General features: G+C 27.2%; 1 protein-coding gene across 2 annotated transcripts; it reads right to left on the bottom strand.

Annotated features, from left to right (window-relative positions):
- Positions 1-1,346: 1,346 nt before the first annotated feature.
- On the bottom strand, positions 1,347-13,372 carry LOC145829881 (dnaJ homolog subfamily A member 4-like). Of its 2 annotated transcripts, XM_082937757.1 has the most exons (8): positions 13,354-13,372; positions 6,428-6,604; positions 6,017-6,179; positions 4,296-4,531; positions 3,959-4,085; positions 3,456-3,686; positions 2,723-2,945; positions 1,347-1,669 (listed from the first exon to the last, which is right to left on the bottom strand). In XM_082937757.1, exons 2-8 carry the CDS (start codon positions 6,566-6,568, stop codon positions 1,564-1,566), a joined length of 1,227 nt encoding a protein of 408 aa, XP_082793883.1. In that variant the 5' UTR covers positions 6,569-6,604; positions 13,354-13,372; the 3' UTR covers positions 1,347-1,563. The 2 variants fall into 2 exon arrangements, with proteins under 2 accessions (XP_082793883.1, XP_082793882.1); XM_082937756.1 differs by lacking the exon at positions 13,354-13,372 and having other exon boundaries at positions 4,296-4,537.
- Positions 13,373-13,774: the final 402 nt, after the last annotated feature.

Below are 13,774 nucleotides of genomic sequence, written 5' to 3'. Positions count from 1 at the left end.
GTCCATAGTAATATCTAAAAAGTTCCACCATTTGTGTGCTTAGCTAGATTGTCACTTTTAAAATATGTTTCTGAAATGATTTCGTTATCGATTTTCACAATTGTTCAATAAATCTTGGTGATCGTTTTTTAACTACGAGTAAACCGTTATCTCGATAAAGACCACAATTAGATTTGTCGATCTTCGAATCATTTTAAGCTCATTTAAGATAAATAATCCTACCAATTCACAAACCTCCGCTTCGTGGAAAAGTGACTTATAGTATATAAGTGACCTGCCACCAATAAAAAAAGGTACTTAAATTAAACGTACTACTTTGAACTGGATAACTTAAAACCCCTTTAAAACATTCTAAAAAAAATTAATAAAAAGTTAAAATGCTATGCTATTTACTTAGTCTTTAATAAAAAATTACAATCTTCTAAAAGTGCCCTGCTTCAAAAGTTATACTTAAATCTGAAATTAATAAATAAAACAATCTTTTCAACAAAACCTCGTTAGTTTTGAAAATAATCAGTATCTAAGTTCGGATTTCCTTTGTTGAAGATGGGTTTTCCTCAAAAATAACAATTGTCCGGGTGACGTAGATTACTATTTTAACTTAAAAATATTACTTACCGCTATAACATGTGATTTAAACTTTAAAAACATTTATAAAATTTAACATTGTGTATACAAATACCATTAGATCCTCTTTATTATACTAATTTTATGCGTGTTATATAATTTATATCTTCTCACCGACGATTGATAACTCTGTCTTGTTCTGCTTTTCACCCAAAAGATCCTCTTTATTCACACAATTGATTCTTTAAATCATTGTAAGTTGAACCCCAGCCTATTTAAAGTTCTCTAGCAATTAATAGGTGTTCAAATTAAGAAATTTACTTGTATACTCTTTTACATCAGACTTTTAGATAGCATTTGTGTCTTCCAGTTTCCAAAGTTTAACCGAGGTTAACGAGAAAAAATTCGGTACAAAACTCATTTACCAGATAGCTAAACCTAAATCAACAGAAATTGTTCAGAGATATTTTTTTAAATATTAGATACCACAAATCTGAAATCAAAAGAAATATACTGTGTGACTTATAGTAAAAAAACTCAGTTAAAACTTAAATATTGAAGTTTTTTTTTCTAATTATTTGATCTAAGTCGAAGTGTTACTTTTATACGCAATAGCTAGGCTTCTTACACTTTTATTCATACAAAACTTTTGTGTAATTCATAAACACAAGTAAGAAACTATTTCGATGAAATCTTGTAGCACAGTTTTAGAGATTACCATATAACTAAGTAGTATTCTTAAATTAAACCTGTGAAAAGTTTATTCGCATACACATCTCTACATGACAACAACTTTACATTTATTTTCACTATAGGCTTCACTTACAACAAAGTTGACATGAAACAGTAGCACTCGTTGAAAGCACTGTTTATATAAACTCGTAGAAACTTACACACATATATATATATGTAAATTTTAAAGCGAAAAAAAAAAGGAAAATCTCTTTTAGTTAGCTCATGAGAAAATGAAAAAAGAGTTTATAGAATAAATAAATTTTACTGGGTCTGGCACCCGACGCCTCCCGGCTGTCTCGGGTCCTCGTCCTCATCGTCATGGTGCATGTGGTAGTCTCCCCTGGCCGACCTCTCGTTCGGATCGTACCTGAAAAATTTAGTTTTGTTACTTGGTTTTACTGAACGTGCTGGTTAGTATGTTAGATTAGTTGTCTCGTTGCGTTCGTAAAGTTTACTTAACTATGGATTCTCGTCAGGGTCGTATCTACTGTAAAATCTTAATATTGGTAGTTCACGTGTGAGGAAAAAAATCCTGAATTTTATTTTTGACTTTTGGATCCAATTCTCAATAAAATCCGATTCAAAAATGCGTATAAACAAAGACTTGAAATTAAGTAAAGTTTTCAATCTTAATTTTATACAGGTTAAAACAACAGTTCTTGTGCTGGATTCAATCGTATAACTTCCATTGCACTGTTTGAACCACCTGTGTGTGATCGATATATATGCAATAAACTGCTCTATAAGCAAATAATTGTATCTTTGCCACATAGTAAATACACACGTGCTATTATAAAACATTTTCATTTTTTTTCCGAAAATTGAAATAGACCAAGAAAAAAAATTTGCAAAAGCATTTTTTTTGAAAATAACATTAGCATGCAGTTTATAGTGATAATACACTTTCTTATTAAGAGCATGCTTATATCAAGTTTCCTGACTCTTCCTGACATAATTTAAAAAATCTCCATTTTTTACTGATTTTTTTTTTAATTTTTCCTAACTTTTTGGCACCCCTGCATGATAATTGGTATATGATTTTAGCTTCATTAGATTAAATGAAAACAGTTTATAATTTTTTGACAATCGTTTAATATTTTTTTAATCAATGAGTTTTTATGCGCGCTTTGGGAAATACTGGTGCAGAGCAACACTGTACAAACTTTGAGTTAATATTTTCACACTCAAGTGGTCGATAGAAACTAATTTTTGATGTTTACTGGTCTAAGAAATTTTTATATACAAGCGTTTAATACTCTGCCAAAAAAAAAGACAGCTTAAATTATCAATAAACGTTCCAATTTTAAATAAAAAACCAATTAGTTATTAAACTACCAGGAGCTTTAATATTTTCAAAATGTAAACAGCTAAAATAACCAACTGACCTTTAATTTTTTCAATAAATAACCAAAAAACTAACGGGCTCAGGTCGACTTCTTCGAAATGTTCCTCCACCCTGATCTGCTTCTTGGGCGGCAGGAGTCCTTCCAGCTGCTTCAACTTGCTCTCGTCGGTGCACCAGCCCGCTTGCGGGAACGTGACCACGAACTGGATGATGAGTCGGCCCTTGCTGAACGGGTTTCTGTATCGGGGCATTCCCTCTTCCAAAACCGATTTCACCATGCCGTGCTCGATCACCTCGCCTGCAAAATAATAACTTCGAACTCACCTGCGTGCAAAAAACACAATATATATAAATATAGTTGACGTATATTTTGAAGAAGATAAAATGTACAAAACAAACGGAACCACATTTGTGTTATGAGAACAAATAAAGAAAAATAAATTAAAAGTTTTCTATTTCTATTCACTCACTTAGCTGTGTTAAAAGATCTTAAAATATAAATGACATATATACTGTGCTGTAAAGAAAATGACGTAATTAAGTGATTGAAAGTTTTTCATTTTATTTACCGTCTTATAAAACAAATTAAGAGTTGTTTAACAAAGTTCAGTCAAAATATACAACTATACACTGTACAATAAAAGGCAAGAGATTAGAAAAATAAAAATCAGAATGCATGTACTTTCTAGATTAATAATTTCATTGACATTGAAGCATAATAGACTTATAAACAACATAATATAAAATTCAGACAAATAAAAGTGCATTCTTTACTTTTCCATAAAAATTACCAAATTAATAAAAGTACCAGGCTTAGAAGTGATGAGAATTTCTCTCTTGTCCAGGGTGCTGATGACCCTCTTGAAGCCTGTAAGCGCCTCGCTCACCGAGATGTCCATCTTCATGATCAGGTCGTTGCCCTGCCTGGTGTACACCGGGTGCTCTTTCTCCTTCAGCATTATTATGACGTCACCCGCCTCCATCTCGGGCTCTTGGTCGCCTTCGCCGCTGAAAGTAATCTTCTGCCCTTCCTGCATGCCTGTTTTTTTTTAATTAAAAATGTTGAATTTCAAATTGCAGTTTTTAGGGATGTAACTGAAATCCGACTTTTTATAAATATCTTGAGATTCGTACTGCTACAATGTGATTGAACCTTTTAAGCTTTATAGACTTTTAAAATGCTTATTTTTTTGAAAACATGATGATAACAATATAAGCACATTAACACGTTCTTACTTTACTTACACAGACTTTTACGCAAAAATTAGAAAAAAAACAACCAATACGAACAACGTGAATTAGAAAAAAAACCTTTATCAATGTGGACCTCGAGAATTTTGTTGGTCTTCTGGGTTTTTCTTCCGTTGCAGTGCTTGCACCTGTCCTTGGCGTTGATCCGTTCCCCTTTGCCGCCGCAATCAGGACACATTTGCTGCACCTGAAATTAAATATAGATGTTTTTATTGGTTTGAACGTGGAAAAATTATTACGTTCCGACTTATCAAAAAAAAAAGAGGAGATTTTGTAAATTACATGGGTATTAAGTTGAGTGTAAAATTAAAAATATTCAAACAAAAAATCTGCACAGCAAAATGTTTCAAACTTGTATTGTTTATGATTTTACTAATAAAATTACAAATTGTAAAACCTGCTGCACCATGCCGGGTCCGATGCGGTGCATCTTCACCTGAACTCCCTGTCCCCTGCAACTCGAACATTTTTGCACGGCACCGGGTTTCCCCCCTCTGCCCTCGCACTTGTCGCATATGACGTTCTTGCTCAGGGACAACCGCTTGGTGAGGCCGTTGCACATGTCGTCAAGGGAAACCCCCAAAGTGTGGACCACGTCCTTGCCCTTCTGCGGTCCCCTCCTGCCGCGGTGGCCTCCTACTGTTGGGGAATTATCCGGTTAGGGGATTTTTTTGTGACTTTATAATTAAATAAATTAAAAAGGCTCGAAGGGTACCCTGTGAAATTTTTTTTTTTATTTATTGGTGATTGTTAAATATTAATAAATAAACTAGCTCAGATCAACATTTTAACATGAACATTGTTTTGTGAAAATCTCATTAAATTTCATTGAAGTAAGTTTGAGCAAATTAACTGTTTAGATTATATTCAATACGTGTGAGCCTATATAATTACAAAACAAATTTTAAAAGGTAAATTTGTACATATATGTAATACTAAACCTTTTATTTTTATAATCAAATACATTAGCACACTTTCAATGCAGTACTACGGTACCGATGTCTTTTTGTAAAGGAAACTCAAAAGCAATATACATATTTTTATAAGCTTACATAAAAATAGAAAACATCAAACTTTTGATCTTTAAAAATAGTATATTCTATTTACAAAGAAAGAAAGATAATATACAGGTAAGCATTTTAAATAAAACCAATGAGCTAGACCAATACTTTTAACTATAAAATATTTTAAAATTAAACAATATATAATTTCTGGTCTTGATATAGAATGAATGTTAAATAGAAAGATAAACTTATTACACATTTTATAAAATTTAAAAAAAAAGCAATTTAAGATTAAACTACTTTTGTTAAACACAAAACTATACCTATAATTTAAACCTTTTTGTATAAACTAGTAAATACGGAGAAGTTTAATTAATTATTGAGATTTTAAAAAAAATTATTAGATTTTCAAAAAGCAAAAAAAAAAATTCAAACAGTTATAAAACATAGCTCATATATAAAATTGAGAATAAGATTTACTAAAAAATTCTAATACATAAATATTATTTTTAATAAACAAATTAAACAGTATTGCAAAGATTCTAGATTGAAATCAGAAAAAAACAACTAAATAAATTCGTATTTCAAGTATGTTATATAAGATTAGTTTGAGTTAATATCTTTATCCATTAAATAAAAGTCTCTTCATGTACCATTCAAACTTTAGAAGACTCAAAAGTAACTAAACAATTTGGTAAGATGGTGTCTAGACATAATTTTTTCTTTAAACATTATCATAAGAAAAAACTATTTTATACAAGATAGTTACCTATTTTAATTTTTGCGAACAAAGATATGGGCTTTGTAATCATAAATAAAAAACTTGGTTTAATTTAAGCTGTGCTATTAAAAAAATAAAAAAAGATCAAACTTGTTACATATACTAATTAAATTACTCTATTACCAACATAAAATGACTTTTTTGTTTTTATTTTTGAATTTCTTCATATCAATAAAATTTATTATGTTGGCATTATAACTTATAATCAAGCTATTATTTTTGGATAAAGATAAAATACTTGCTCAAAGATAAGGCTTTTATAAACTTCACAATGTAATCAACAATAAAAACGCTTGGTCACTTTTAATAATCAAAATACCAATCAAAACTAACTTCCGCCGCCGCCACCAAAGAACATGTCAAATATGTCAAAGGGATTGTGGCCGCTGTGGCCACCACCTCCTCCTTCCTTCAGCGCTTGCTCGCCGCCCTCGTCATAGATCTGACGCTTCTTCTCGTCTGAGAGAACCTCGTAAGCGTTCGAAATTGTCTTGAACTGTTGAGCAAATTGTGTTGGATGAGTGATGAAAGTTGTGTGTTAGTTGAGCAAGGCATCAAATGGTTTGTATGAAGAGCAATGTATTGTTATGCAAATTAACTTATTTACTTGAGTAATACAAATGATTGACAGCTGTGTAATGATCCTAGTAAAACATTTTAAAATCAACTTTTGTGGATATTCATCAAAAAAAAATTTTTTTAAGCACCACTAGTAAAAAACAAACTAATTTCTCAAGTTTTCACCTTTTCAGAGGCTTCAGCGTTTCCAGGATTCTTGTCGGGGTGATACTTGATGGCCAGCTTCCTGTAAGCCTTCTTCAGCTCGTTTGGGGTGGCGGTGGCAGGCACGCCAAGCACATCGTACAGCTTCATTTCCCTCACCATACTTGCAGCTTATTTACACCCAAAATGTATATACAACTGAAAATAGAAGTAATGTGATAAGTTAATAAACATATGATGTTTTTTCAAGCGTTTTTACATTTTATAATTTACCCAGCTTGTACAAAACATATAAGCATACTAAAAAAAGTAACACTTGACAAACTTTAAAATTAACAAACTAAAATGTTAATAACTTTATGGATTTCCACCAAACACTAAAAACAATAATTATAATCATTACTGAAATTAATTTTTTTTTAAGTTAAGTAAAAACAAACAGTCAAAATTACAAAAAATACATTTTACTCAAGTACATTTTGTACATTTTTTGTACATTTTGTACATACTAGCATTTTGTACATTTTTGTACATTTGTTGTAAAATAAATTTACAACAAATCTGCAAAGTTCTTCGTATATATAAATTTCAAAAAGAAAACTCCAAAAAATTTTCATAAACTATTTCAATTTTTTTTTTTTCTAACGGTATCTCAAATAAAATAAAAAACAAGTTAAAAATGTTTTCAATATAATGATTAAAACTATTACTAACATTATGCAATTAATCGTTTCTGATTGAAAACATAAAACTTTACAAAACTTAATTTAATAAAAACAATTATAAGAATTAAAAATTACATTATTTAATTCAGTAGCTAGAATTGTTAAACACTTATTAAATAAGTGATCAACTTTAATCGTTTTCATTAATTATTTTTAAAAGTACTTTTTGATCAAATTTTACAAGATTGTTTTCTAATTGTAAATTTGTTCACTGCACGAGCTTTGTTAAAAGATTATATTTTTTTAAATTGCAAGACTCTATATTATAAATTTCAATATAATAACAATGATTGTAATTTTTTTAAACTTGTGTAGTTGACAATCTTTATTAAAAAATGCTACTTTTAAATTTTTATGTTGATGTGCTGTAAAAAAAATAATATAAACTTTCAAGTTCAGAAATAGTAACTTTTTGCAAATATTAAATTAAATACAATTAAACTTTAAAGCTTCACTACACACTAAAAATAATAAAGCTAACTATTTAAATCTTTAGTTTTTATAAAATATCTCTATAAAATCGAAAAATTAAAAATCTAAATATAAATAAGTTGATGATTGTATCAAGTAAAAAATAAACTACTTAATATAAATATTTTGCAGTACTTTTTATTTTAGCTTGAATCTTAAAGTTTTGATTAGATATAGCAAAAAGTAACTTTTTAAAATACTTTCCTAGTTAATACTAGATTTAACGTCAAATAAAGTAAAAAATATTTACTGCATACATTTGTAATTTGAAAAATATTTAAGTAACTTTCGAAAGTACTACTTGTACTTGAGACTAAAGTATTAAAAATGAAAAACTAAATGTGGTTGATTAAATGCTACTTTAAATTAATTTTGAAATCTTAAATGTAAAGATAAAATTTAAACTTATATCTCAAAAATTCAAAACAATGTGAAATTGACATCTCAATTTAGTACATAAACTAGCATTTTAAGCTTGTATGATAAGTAAAATTTTAGCAAAACAAAAGAGCTCCAAAAAACTGTTTGTGGAAGTAAAATGAAACACAATAAGAACAACAAAACTTTAAGTTAAATCAAAAAAAACTATTTTCTAACTAGTATAAAACGATGTTTTTACAATTTTAGAAAGTAATAAATAATTAATCATATTATAAAGTGTAAGTTTTTATAAATAATATGCAAATATTAGTTAGTTTAAAAAAATAATAATTCAAGTAACTTAATGTAAAAATAATTTGGTAAGTACCTAGCATGATGTTGCACCAATATTTAGCTGAAGTTATATTATATTCGAAGTCTATTTTATTTATAATTTTAGAGTAAAATTGATGTTTTACAAATACATAAACAGAATTAAACTTTTTTTTCATAAAATAATAAAACTTTAATTTTTAATTACTTTTATGTTACAATATAAGGGGACCAAACATTGAAATACTTGTTATTTATTACAATAATGTAAAATAAAAGCAATTATTTAAGTTTTATAAGTTTATGATAAATAAATTTAGTTTGTTTATGAACTTATATAGCTTGTTTAAAACAAAGTATTTATTTAGACTAAACATATTAGGCTTTTAACATTGATTTTTAGCTTAAAACTTATGATTAGAAAGACATCTAATATAATATAATTTCAACTTGATATTTGCACGACATTATTAAAGGTAATTACCAATACTTTTAATATAGGTCACTTTAATGTATGAAAGAAACAAATGCACTTCTTTATCAAAAACTTAGTTCATAAACTTAAATTAACGTTAATACAATTATTAATACTATAGGGTTGTTAAGTATTTTTTTATAGTAAATATAACTTTGGTTTCTTTTTGAATGCTATACAAGCTACTTTTTTAGTATAAAATAAAACAAAATCCGTTTTATTTAGGTTTTTTGATACACTCAAAAAAAGCTTTTCATGACTTATTTTCTCAGGAGTTTAAAATATTTTTTTGGAGAAAATATTACATACTTAGTAATTTGGAGTCTATATAACTTTATCCTTATCTACTAGATGTAATAAGTTTTTCATAAGTTTAATCGCTTAATTTTACAACAATGTCAATAAAAAACAATAAAAAGCAACATTTTAAAAAAATGTTAATACTTAACTTTTTAATAATTTTTAGTAAAATTGACAAGTATTGCTATTTTCTATTGTATCTAGTGTTGCCACTTTATTAGAAAACCCATTTAAGGACTTGTTAAACGAAGTAGTTTTCTGGAAAGCTTTTTTTTTAGGTCAAAATATGATATTTTTACAACAATAGGGTATTGAAATACTTTACTTTTATAAAAGGTGTTTTTACACAACATATTTTGATACAAATTTTATTTTTTTATCATTAAGTAAATAAAGATATCATACTTGAATACTATGTAGTTTACTTGTTGCTTTTGAACATAAAAAATAATAAAAATTTATTCTGAAGATCCAGAAAATTTTAATTCAATTATTTAGGTAAAACAAAGACTGTAAAATAATTACAAAATCAAAAATATTATTGATTTTTGTCTGACATATCATATGTGCAAAGTTTTATGTGTTAGAAGAAACTAGCTTTAACAATTTCAAATAATAACGTTATAAAATTGAAACATAACATATTTAATATTCATTAATGGTAATATTTGTCCATGATATTCACATGTAAAAAAGCCAGCCTTAGTGACCAAACACTAGCCTCAGTTACATTTAACTATCCTGAGTTGGCCTGATTTAATAAAATCATTTAAAAAAAACACTATTATGAGTTACAATCCCAAAAATATTATCAATCAAGCTAAAATACCTAAAAATATTAAAATAAAAACAAAATCCAGGTGCTGTCATAGTAATGGTTTAAAAATCAGTGTAATAAAAAATAAGCTTAAGTTACATGAAGCTAGTTTGAGTTCATAAAAATTATGAAGTAAGACAACTAGGTTATGATAATAAAAAATATTAAGACTAACCTGAGTTTATAACAAAACTATTCTGACTTTTTTAAAACTTTAAATTAGATTGAGTAGCATAAATGTGTGGCAACCCTGAAAAGAAGTAAAAACAACATAGTTTAAAAGAAAAATGATTAGAAAGCCAAAAAGTCAAGCCTGAGATTTTGGAAAATATACTAACTAGTCTGAGTTGTCCTAAGTAGCCTTATTGTTTGGCAACGCTGCATTTAAATAGTGCTAAAATAAGTATATTGTTTAATAATTAGATTTTATTTCTGTAAATTTAGATCAATTAAGGGCATAAGGGGGTAAATCACTTTTTTCACAATTTAATCTTACTTTATAGAGTTTTAAGCAATTTACAAGATCCTTTTCAGAGATTTATAAAGTTCAAAATAATTTTTAAGATATAGCAGGTCAAAGTCGGAGGCAGCAATAAGTTTCCTATAGTTGCAAACCAGGGACGTAGCTAGCTCAAAAAAGTTACAAATCTGCAAAAATTAAAACATCTGAAATAACAAGTGATAATGTCCTAGCGGGAACGCAGCAATTTAAACTACCTCTAATGTTATTGAATTTAATCTGAAAATATGCAGTTATGTTAATACATCAAAAATGGAATGTTGGTGTACAAGTGATAACTGTATACAAGGCAATTTATTTTGCTCCACACCCTCTATGACTCTTTATGTGTTACCACTTGTGTAAACCCAGAAAACATTCATTGAAAACAAGTATAAAAAAATCACAACCTAGCTCAAAAATATTTATATTATGTTCAAAATCAAACATTTAACGTAGTCAATAGTAACAACAAGTTATGCAAATTTTTGTAACATAAAATTTTATGATTTTGATTTTTGAAGCCACAGCTTCCATTAGAATCAATTTTGCATTGCAGCTTTTTGACCAATTAAAGCTTTAACGCACTAAATTATACAATTTGGATGTATTTAATTTGTTAATTTTTAGGACACTAAAAATGCTAAATAGTACATATATGTCAAAATAAAGAGTCTCAGGAGTGCATAACTAAGTATAAATGAATACTAAAAGCTAAGTCTTTTCAATGAAATAAAAGCAAGTTTTTTTGCACATAAGTATACATTTCTGTAGATTTGCAGAAACGTACCAAGCTACGTCCCTGTTGCAAACTAAAATGCAAAAAAGACTATTTCACTAAACATCTATCATCTCATACGGTTTTTGAGATAACTACCTCAAACTTGCAAGAAATGTTCCTTGCAATATTTAGAAAATTGTGTAGGGACAAAATTTTAAAAAATAATAAACTATTTAAAAAATTAGTTAAAAAAACTTTTATTTTCATCATAAACTTTTTTTTTGTTATGACAGAATTTTTGAGTACTGCAAGGAACATTTCCTGAAAATTTGAGGTAGTTATCTCAAAAAACATAGATGAAGATAGATTTTTAGTGATATCCAGTTATTTACCGTTTTAGTTTGCCCCCCCATAAGGAACCTATTGTAGTCTCCGACTTTGACTTAATATATCTCAAAAATTATTTTGAATATTAAAAATCTGTAAAAAGCAACTTGTAGCTTACTTAAAACTAAATAAAATAAGACAAAACTGTGAAAATGGTGATTTACACCCCTTATGCCCTTAAGAAAGTACTATAATGTCAGTACAAGTACAGACATATTTACAATTATAAGCTAATATGAAGATGTATTATAATTAAAAAATTTCAGTTAAAAAAATTTACCAAGTTTTAAGAATGTATACAGTTATATTTGCAGGGTTGCCACAGATCAAGGTGAAAAAAACTCATGACTTTTCTATATCAAATTCCTGATTAAAACAATTCAAAATTACATAACCGAGGACTTAATAAACAAAGATAATAAAATATTTTAATTCATTCCAAAAAATTAATTAAGTTTTGAAAAAGAATTGCAAAAGCAAACCTTTAAAGAAAAAATCATTATCAAAAGGCATATTTTAACGATGATAATCTTTCAGTAATACTTAGGATGATGTTGCACCAATATCAAGCTGAAATTGTACTATATTTGATGTGTTTATCTAGAATAATTTTAGATCAAATACCAAAGTTTTAGGCCTAATATGTTTAATCTAAAAACATATTTGATTTATAAAAGCTATATAAATTTATAACTATTCAAAACATAAATTTAAGTGTATGTTAACAAATGATCCTAGTGAAACAAGTTCACTAGAATATATAACAAAAATATATAAATAGTAAGAATTAAATTTTATTATTATAAAACTAGCATGAAGTTTTCGTGATATTTGATAATGTAATAATTAGATATCCTATAAAACTTAATACAAAACATTCAACTCTAAATTTTAAAAAAGTTGACACTAATACTTTTCTGACAACATTGAAACTTTGTATTTAAGTTCTTAAAGGTCTTATTTTAATTGTCCATTCCTTAATTTTTGCTATTTGGCCATTTTTATGAGCAGTGACATTTCTAATACAGTTATTTTTCATTGTATGTAAAAATGTTTATACACAGCTTCATACATTAAACTAAAAAAATGTCTATACTTATACTTTTCTGACAACATTGAAACTTTATATTTAAGTTCTTAAAGGTCTTATTTAAATTGCCTATTTTTTGCTATTTGGCCGTTTTTTATGAGCAGTGATATAATATAATTTCAAGTTGGTGCGACATCATCCTAGGTATTTAAAAAACTTTCTTATTAAGAGCAGGTTTATATCAAATTTACTTTTTCTGTTTTTTTTTTTTTGAAAGCCCCAATCTTTCCTGATTTTCTTAACTTTGTGGCAAACCTGTATTTGTTAAAAAATTCAATAGAATTTGTGTACAAATTTTTTTTAATTTAGTTTTATTTTGACCAATTTAACCTTATATTGCAAGGAAAATCCCCTTTAGAAGTCATTTTGGGTATTGGTGGTTTTATTTAGTAAACTAACAAATTAAACGATTCACAACCACTACTATTAAAGAAAATAAAAACTTAACAATGTTATTTTTCAACATCTATCAAACACTTACCCAGCGACTTGAATATATTAACCAGTCATTGTAAATTGTGCCTCATGAATTGTTATCTTTATTAAAATTTGAGGCTCAATAATAATAGCTCAATAAATTGTAATATATAATTCTACTATGAATATATGTATAAAAACTTATATCTCAAAGCTAAGTTTTAGTCTTGTGAATATCTATTATAACTTATAAACAAACAATAAATTTATGAATAAACTGCTTAGAGAGTTTTAATCTAAAAAGTATTTGGTGTAAAGCTTCTAAATTAGAAATTAAAACAAATAAACCAACTAAGCTCTGAAGAATATAGCAGATGTAAACAGATTCAAAAAACATCAAAGTTGTTGAAATAAACTGTAATGTTTTAACTGTATTTTGTTTATGAATTTACATAATTATGACATATATAATCTACTAAAAACAAAATAATAAAGATTCTTTAAATTATTTTAGAGTTTTAACAAAAGGTTTTGAGAATTTGTTTTTACAAATACTGACTGATTTTGCCTTTAATAATTATGTTTGCATTTAGAAATAAATTCACACCTTTATAAGATTTACTCAAGAAAAATGAAAACTATTCTCAATTTCTTTAAAAATTGAGATGTTTTCAAGCATTTGAAATGACATAAACTGAAATTCTAAAATTTACAAGCAAAAAAAACTGATGTTTTGCAATTTTTTCAATAAATTTGATTAAGCCTGATGTGCA

This window comes from Thalia democratica, chromosome 2 (genome assembly GCF_965202585.1).
Source record: "Thalia democratica chromosome 2, ktThaDemo2.hap1.1, whole genome shotgun sequence".
Classification (NCBI taxonomy): Eukaryota; Metazoa; Chordata; class Thaliacea; order Salpida; family Salpidae; genus Thalia; species Thalia democratica.
The sequence above is the reverse complement of the archived record's forward strand: the minus strand, read 5'-3'. Positions and strand labels throughout refer to the sequence as shown.